General features: G+C 37.3%; 1 protein-coding gene across 1 annotated transcript; it reads left to right on the top strand.

The window, feature by feature from the left end:
• Nucleotides 1-269: 269 nt before the first annotated feature.
• Nucleotides 270-3,633, top strand: LOC129676299 (zinc finger protein 728-like). Its single transcript, XM_055606645.1, is given in 4 exon segments — nt 270-393; nt 1,076-1,171; nt 2,144-3,169; nt 3,311-3,633. Coding segments are annotated over 4 exon segments (1,569 nt in total).
• The last annotated feature ends 5,243 nt before the right edge of the window (nt 3,634-8,876 follow it).

Below are 8,876 nucleotides of genomic sequence, written 5' to 3' on the forward strand. Positions count from 1 at the left end.
TAGTTATTAAAATACAGTATTCATTGGAATTTCTAGGATCCTCTGCCTTCTACTTTTCTTATTGATGAGTGCTCTGTACCATCCCAATACCACATCAGAAGTATTTTAGGGATATACTTCTCTATGTCAGAAGCACTTCCAGCTCTCCTCTCACTCTGGGTAACGTTTAGATTTGTATGCAGGAGCACATGAATCTTCATGGTAGTTGTGTTATTACTGATGGTTTTAATCAATTTACTCGAAGAGTATTTTTTTTTTATTTTCAGGATATGCTGTCATTCTGGGATGTTGTCATTTGTTTCTCTGCAAAGGAGTGGGAATGCCTGGGCCCTGCACAGTGGAAATTGTACAGGGATGTGATATTGGAGAATTATAACAACCTTGTGTTCCTGGGTGAGGATCACTTCCATTATGAAGTCTTTTTTTAAATATTTATTATGTTTGCAATGTTGTGTCTGCACATACACCTGCACACCAGAAAAGGGCACCAGATCTCATTATAGATGGTTGTAAGCCACCATGTGATTGCTGGGAATTGAACTCAAGACCTCTGGAAGAACAGCCAGTGCTCTTAACCTCTGAGCCATCTCTCCAGGCCCCTGTCATGAATTCTTAATTAACTGTCAGCATGAAACTTGCTCCCTTTGTACAATATCTCATGAGAGCTTGTGCTTCCACCAGTGAGATTCATAGGAATAGTCTTAGGAAAATAAGTATAATTCATGTACCTTAGAACTATTTCTTGTTTTCATAACCTTCCACTCCATTTAAATGTATGATTTATATTAAAAAGTAAGTGTCATGTGCAGGAGTGGTATGCCATAAAGAGATTGTCACACCCTTCAGTTAAAGTTTTCCTTGTAACTAAGGGATATGAAGCTCAGGACCTGCAATTCCCAAATTCCTCCTAAGCATTTTGTTGCACCCATCAGAAAACACATAAAGGACTAAACCTCTATACTGCTCTATACCTCTTTATTGTAATTTCTCATTCCTTATGCCCACAGTCCTGGCAAGAACCTATTATTTCCCAGAAGAACCAACTAAAAATGTTGTTCCCTTTTCCCACAAACAGGTCTTGCTTCTTCTAAGCCCTACCTGGTCACATTTCTGGAGCAAAGACAAGAGGCTTCAGATGTGAAGAGACCAGCAGCCACTGTCATTCAGCCAGGTGTGTCAGAATGAGGGGGTCAAAAGACAGAGGGGTAAATCCAGACACAACAGAACACCATTGACATAAAATGTTCTGGTAGAAATCATCTCTCAAAGATCTCATTTCCTTTTTTTTCTGTCAAAAGAGGACATCTATATGATGTTTAGGATGCTTGGAGTCTTATGAGTTTTTTGCTATCCCCTATCATGAGGCAAATATGTGTTTATTGTGACAATCAAAGCTCTGTCATTTCTAGTTATCTTGGTTTTGTTTTTTGTTTGTTTGTTTTTGGTCTTTTTGTTATTTTGTCTTCTTTTCCCCAGAGCTGAGGACTGAACCCAGGGCCTTGCACTTGCTAGGCAAGTGCTTTACCACTGAGCTAAATCCCCAACCCCAGCTCTGTCATTTCTAAGTGATCTTTAACTTGGATTTTTTTTTCCCAAGACTTTTTGTCTTGAATACTTGGAGTTTATTATTTATTGCTATTATGGACAGTCTTTTTATATAACCTCACTTTCATAACTTCTAAAACTATAACCCCATACGTAGAATATATATATCTTACATGAAAAAAACCCCATGTGTAGCGTACAGGTATTTTTCATGTAAGACTACTTTTATATATTGTTTTTACCTAGTCATAAAATTTGTGTATTTCTTTAAAGGACTGATTCGCATTTTCATAATGCTATTATGGGTTTTCTTAGTTGTTGATGTTAGGCCTTCCATATATGTTTGAATTTGATTAATGCTCATTGGTTTCCGTGTTCTGTGTGTTCATGGTTTTCCTACTCCAGTGGAAGGTTACATGACTTTCACCAATTGTGTTTTAAATTAGACTTCATAGAATACAGGTTTAGAAATTTAAATGTAGCTTATCATTTATATAGATAAATCCAAATATGAGTAAATGTTTATTTTAAAAATAAGCATTAGAAATATAAAGAATTTTGCTCTGCTTTCATTCATTTCTCAACTTTAAATCACCAGGGGAAAAATGCTTTACATGCAAAGAATGTGGTAAAACTTTTGATTGGAAATCAAAATTTAGTAAGCATGAGAGAATTCATTTAAGAGTGAAGCCCTACAAGTGTCAAGAATGTGGTAAGGCCTTCCGTGTTCCATCATTACTTTCTGAACACAAGAGAACTCATACAGGAGAGAAACCCTACAAGTGTGAATTTTGTGGCAAGGCTTTTCATGGTCCATCATTATTTACTAAACACAAAAGAATTCATACAAGAGAAAAATCCTACAAGTGTCAAGTAAGTGGCAAGGCTTCTCTTTTTCCATCAGGAGTTTCTGAACACAATAAAATTTATACAGGAGAGAAACCATACAAGTGTGAAGTATGTGGCAAGTCCTTTCGTTTTCCATCATTACTTTCTAAACACAAGAGAATTCATACAGGAGAAAAACCCTACAAATGGGAAATATGTAGCAAGGCCTTCCATGCTCCATCATTACTTTCTGTACACAAAAGAATTCATTCTGCAGAGAAACCATACAAATGTGAAATGTGTGGCAAGTCCTTCCATGTTCCATCATTACTTTCTAAACACGTGATAATTCATACAGGAGAAAAACCCTACAAATGTGAAGTATGTGGCAAGGCCTTTCGTGCTCCATCACTACTTTCTGCACACAAGAAAATTCATACCTCAGTAAAACCCTACAAGTGTGAAATATGTGGCAAGGACTTCCATTGTCCATCCTTACTTTCTAAACACAAAAGAATTCATACAGGAGAGAAACCCTACAAATGTGAAGTATGTGGCAAGGCCTTTCATGTTCCATCAGTACTTTCTGTACACAAGAGAATCCATACAGGAGAGAAACCCTACAAATGTGAAGTATGTAGCAAGGACTTCCATTGTCCATCATTACTTTCTAAACACAAAAGAAGACATACAGATGAAAAACTCTACAAATGTGAAGTATGTGGCAAGGCCTTTCACTGTCCATCATTACTTTCTAAGCACAAGAGAATTGATACAGGAGAGAAATGCTACGGGTGTGACGTTTGTGGCCTGGCATTCCATTGTCCATTATTACTTTCTGAACACAGGAGAATTCATCCTGGTGAGAAACCCTACAGTTGTGAAGTGTGTAACAAGTCCTTTAGAAATTCCCGGATTCTTTCTTCTCATTTGATAGCCCATTCTGGATAAAAACCATATAAATGTGAGGAATGTGGAAAAGCCTTCTCTACAAAATCATACCTATGTCAGCACAAATTAATTCACGAAGTGGAGAACCCTTGCAAATGTAAAGAATGCGGCAAAGTGCTCAACAATACTAAAAACCTTAGGGATCATCAAAGAATTCATTCTGGTGAGAAACCCTACAAATGTAAAGAATGTGGCAAAGACTTTAGAAGTTCCACAGCACGTTCTAAACACCGCATAATTCATACTGGAGAAAAACGGTACAAATATGAAGAATGTGGGAAAAAGCTATTTCCACTCTTCTGGTCTTAAGCAACATTAAAAAATTCATTTGTGAGAGAAATCACACAAGTGTGAAGAATGTGCCATGATCTTAAAAAGAGCTTTTGAAACTTTTCATAATTGACACTAGATTGAACTGACACAAGTGTGAAAAATGTTGCAAACCCTTTAATAAGTTTTCTTATATTTCTCAACACAACATAGTTCAAACTGGAATGAAATAATACAATTTTAAAATGTTTACACTTTTCTTCAGGCCCTAAAAGATAGAAAAATCCATTCTTAATAGAAGCCCTATAAACATGGGAAATGTGGTAAACCCTTTAGAATTATTAATTCTAAAGCACAAAAGAATCGATAGTGGATGGCAGCTATACACAGATGAAGAATGTAGTGAGTTATTTACCATTTAATCAACATTTCTGACCTCAATAGAATTTATCCTGCAGAGAAACACCACAGCTTTGAGGGTGTGCCAATGCCTTTGAAAGCTTCTCATCCCTTAAATGAAAGGAAAGCATTCTTACTGAGCAATAGTCCTCCAAAGGTAAAGAGTATTGAAAGGTTTTATTTATCGTAAATCAAAAATCTTACACATAACACTCCCTGCAAATGTAAAGTATGGCCAGGAGTTTAGCTGTTTTTGATGCCTGTATCCACATCAGAGGATTCATATTGGTATAGTGCACTACTATAGAGCCATGGGCTCCCTGCCTGAGAAACTGTGGTTGCTCAGTAACTGTTATTTTTTTTTCTTCTCTTAATAAACAGAACTGGGAGTACTTGTTTCTGTCTAAGTTTGGATTCTATTTAAGTTCTTCCTCCACTTGGTATGTGAAATGTTAGTGCAAATTTCAAAAGTGTTGCAGTTTTTCTCTTATCCCAGCTAGCTTCCAAAAAACTGATAATGGAACGGATAGATAGATAGATAGATAGATACATACATACATACATACATACATACATACATACATACATAGATCTACAGCTTTAAGGCACAACTGAACAGTGTTAATCTATTTTAAGCCTCTAAGCTAATCTATCTTCCTCCCAGCATAAATCCTCAAGATATTTTTGTTTTATGGCTTTCTCTGCTCCAACTACTCTCTCATGATGTCTCCTAGATCTCTACTTGTGGTTGAATCCCCACTTCCTCTCTTTCTAGCCTTCCCCTGGCTGGGAGGAAGTCCAGCCCTATTCTCTCCCCTCTTTAGTCATTGGCTGTTTAGCTACTTTAATTGACTTATCAGGGAACAACTGGAAAACAGCTTTTATACAGCATTGAAACAGGAGATTCTCTGACTAAGGATTGCAACCAGGTATAGACTGAAATCAATATTTGAATCTTTACACACAATAATATTATGCCTACACCTCTTCCTGTCCCCCGACAATTATATTTTCCTTTCTCCAGCATCTGAAAACTCACTGACTGCAACTTACAATTAACCAAGTGGACTGCCAAATTGAGAGTGTGTTGCTAAGTATTAATTGCTTTGAAAGAAGCTATGGTAATCTTGGTGGAGGAAACCTTGCCTAAGGAATTGCCTCTATCAGATTAGCCTGCACGTAAGTCTATGATGTAATTCCTTGATTAATGATTGCTTTTGGGGGCCTCAGACAACTGGTGGCATTTCCATCACTGGGAAAATGATCTTTATTATACAACTATGATAGTCATTGGAGGTCTGGGGGAGGGGACAGAGCCTGAAAACATTCTTCCATGGTTTTTGCTTCTGTTCTTGCCTCCAGTTTAATACTTGATCTCCCGATCTGTCCTCCTTTAATGATGGTCTATAACCTGTACAACACTTAAACCATTTCCTCTTCCCATGTTGCTTTTGGTATGAATACTTTATTGAAACAATAGAGAATCGAAGAAACAGAAAGTCATGAAGTGAAAAAGAACATGCCTTTAAATCAGATTGGCATTATGCCCATTTTAATTACCATCAGTCTGTTAGTTCATATTATCTGTAATAACAATAGTGGGGGATTTTTGTGCCAAATATGAAAAGTGGATTGATAAGCTACAAGCCTTAGAAATACTTATAAATGAAGATAGGAAAATCCTCAGACAGAATGAAGCAGATATTTATACATGGGCAACTCATAACAGGATTATACCCTGAGACTGGAAAGATTTGGCAACAGCAATATTGGAAGCTGGTCCTCAGTTATGATGGTAAACATGGTGGAAAGAAGAAGCATGAGCCATACAAGGATAACAAAAGACGAAATGTATTGATATTTCCCAAGATCGGTTGCTAGGTGAACAGCAATATGCTCAGTTTCAAAGGTAGCTTAAATTTGACAATAACACTGGGGTGCTATTTCATTTAGCAGCTTTAAATGCTTGAGACAAGGTTGAAGAATTGAGAAAGAGGTCTGAGTCATTTACTAAAATTATACAAGGCACAAAAGAAGCCTTCACTGACTCTGAAATTATTGACTTCAGCTGTAAATAGAATAGTACCAGGTTCTGAAGTTAAGAAAATACTAATAGAATCTCTGGCTTTTTGAAAATGCTAACTCACAATGGAAAAGGGTAATTAGACCTTAAAGCCAAGATCTACACCAGTAAATGAGTGAATTAGTAATTCATTCTAACGTGATATTGGAGCTCACATTTATGATGCTACTCTGATAGGATAAAGTCATTTCTAAAAGTTCTAAGAAAAATCAAAATGTCAGATGATTTAATTGTGGTAAGCCAAGTCATTTAAAAACATATTTTAGGCAAGGTGTTTCTAGAAACAATGGTTTTTCTAGAGCTAATCCAAAAAGAAGGCCCCAGCCTTGTGGAGTACGCAGAAAGTGTAACAAAGTCTGGCATTGGACTAATGAATACAGATCAGTAAGGGAGGTTATCCTTTTCAACTGAAAATGCACAGGGAGCCTTTCACAGGTCCCAGTATCAAATCTGATTTATTCACTTCCTGTAAGCCTGGAGAAATTCATCCACAGAGGAATTAAAAGACTTAATGTCTGTTGTTTAAAACAACACTGCTCTTGATGTAATCAACAGCTTCAGTATATAAAACAAAAAATTCAGGAGAGACAAGAAAACAAGTATATTTAGGCAACTTCCTATAAAAGATTGGAGCCAAAAGCTCAAAATACAGATAAATAACATTGAAATTGAAGGTTTAGTAAACAAAGAGCAGATGTAATAATAATTTCACCAAAATCTTGGCATCCAGATTGGCCTGTTCAGAGGGTAAATATTCAGCTTCTAGAAATTGGAGCTTTATCTCGGATAAAACAAAGTGCAAGATGGGTCAAATGTATACGGCCAGAAGGACAAATAAAAACATACGTAGCTAATATAGCCATGAATCTATGGGGACATGATTTGTTGCAGCAATGGGAAACACAGATTAATGTTCCTCCAATCTCAGAAGGGAAAAAAAGAAATAAAATAAGGAATGCTTCTGAGAAAAAAATTAAAAAGTATTTCAAGAACAGTCACAGACCATTCAGATTTTAGATAAGTAGTGCACAAGAAAAATAGCTTTTCTTAAACCACATGTCTTAATTCCATGTTAGAATGTTAGACTGTAGATTTCTACATGGCCCACACCATCTTGGATTTCTGCTTTTGAGTTTTCTTCTTAAATGAAAAGGATATGGGTTTGTTTGTTTTTTATTTTAAAACCCAGTTAATATATTTAAAATGCTTTAGGTAAATTCAAAGGGTTACTACATTTGAAACTTGTTTTGTATATCTCTAAGAGTTGAAGTGATTTGGAGCTAAGATGAAATTTTTGAGCAGTGCAGTTGTGGTCGTGTCTTCACTCTCTGTGTAAGTTAGCTGTTTTCTAAATTCTAGACCTGCCATGGACAAGGTGAGGGCAGCACATGACTTTAACCCAACATCCAGGGAAAATGTAGCTCCTAACTGGTACTGTTGGTGTACGAGAGTAAGAACACACCATACTTAGGGTGACTGTCCAGGGAAAAACACAGATGTAGCTCCTAACTGGTACTGTTGGTGTACTAGAGTAAGAACATACCATACTTAGGGTGACTGTCCAGGTGGCCAACAGGCTCTGTCATTTCTATAGTTTTGGAAGCTGCTTGCTTTGTACTCCCTGTTTATTCAGATATATTTATTCTTCTCAGGTCTCTGAATTAAACAATTCCTCTAGGAAGAACTGGCGACTGAAGAAGTTGGAAAAGAATGCTGCATCCTCAAGGATCAGCATTTCTCATATGAATGAGCACCTTCTTAGTTAGCTTTCCATCTAACAGACACAAACATACATGTAAACATATACACACACATTGAAAACCTAGCTATGCTCAGAAATGCTAAGTCCTTAAGATTGCTGACAATGCCCCTCACTGCAGCATTCAAGAGGAGAACAGACTAGTCATGTGACCTCATACTAAACAGGCTTGCTAATCAAGGGTCCAGGTTGCTATTTTGCTTGGTAACTCTTTTTTCTAAGTGGAGGAAGCTTAGAAAAAAAGCTTCTGTGTCACTGGGTTAACACACTGCCTGCAATAGAAGAATTGGATGGGAACTTCTCACCATCTCCCCTCAGAAACAGCTTCCTTGTGAAGCAGTGTGCATCGTGGCAGCATGAAACCTTCCTTGTGGTGGGGTTTGTGTCTTTGTCTCAAGCAGGAGCTGCACAGGAATGAACATTCCTACGAAGATGTGGGCATTCTCAGTACTCCACGGCTCCAATGCAGCTTCGTTACTACAGTGAGTTCATTTGACCATCCTGTGAACATATTTCTGATACCTTCCTATTCAAGGAGGAATTTCAGTGTTCTGCTTAGAAGAAGTGAGGGAAGTTCAAGGCAGATACCGCTGATGTTCAAATAGGGTCAAATATGAACACTGATAAGGTAAGAGGACAAACAAAAAATTCAATAAGGAACATGAAACCTAAAGCAGTTGGAAATATCCTGTAATGCACAATGCACCAAGAGTTAATACACACACCAATGTGATCCCAGGATCTGTGCCCTTCTTGGGAGAGTTGCAGAGGAGGAAAGCATGTCATCAGACAACACCTGGTAGTGAGGAGCCTTGATTTCTGATTCTTTTGTCTTAAGCTGCTGAGACACTGGATATAGGCAGAGTCACCAAGGTTGGCTTCAATAAGCATCTTAAAGAGATAATCCTCAGGCCTACATTAGCTTCCTGCTTCCTAATTTTTCTTTTAAAATAATTTATTCACCTTACATCCTGATTGCAGCCTCCCTGTACTCCCAGTCTCACACACACACACACACACACACACACACACACACACACA

The sequence above is a fragment of the Psammomys obesus genome, unplaced genomic scaffold (genome assembly GCF_907164565.1).
Source record: "Psammomys obesus unplaced genomic scaffold, mPsaObe1.curated_primary_1811, whole genome shotgun sequence".
Taxonomy (NCBI): Eukaryota; Metazoa; Chordata; class Mammalia; order Rodentia; family Muridae; genus Psammomys; species Psammomys obesus.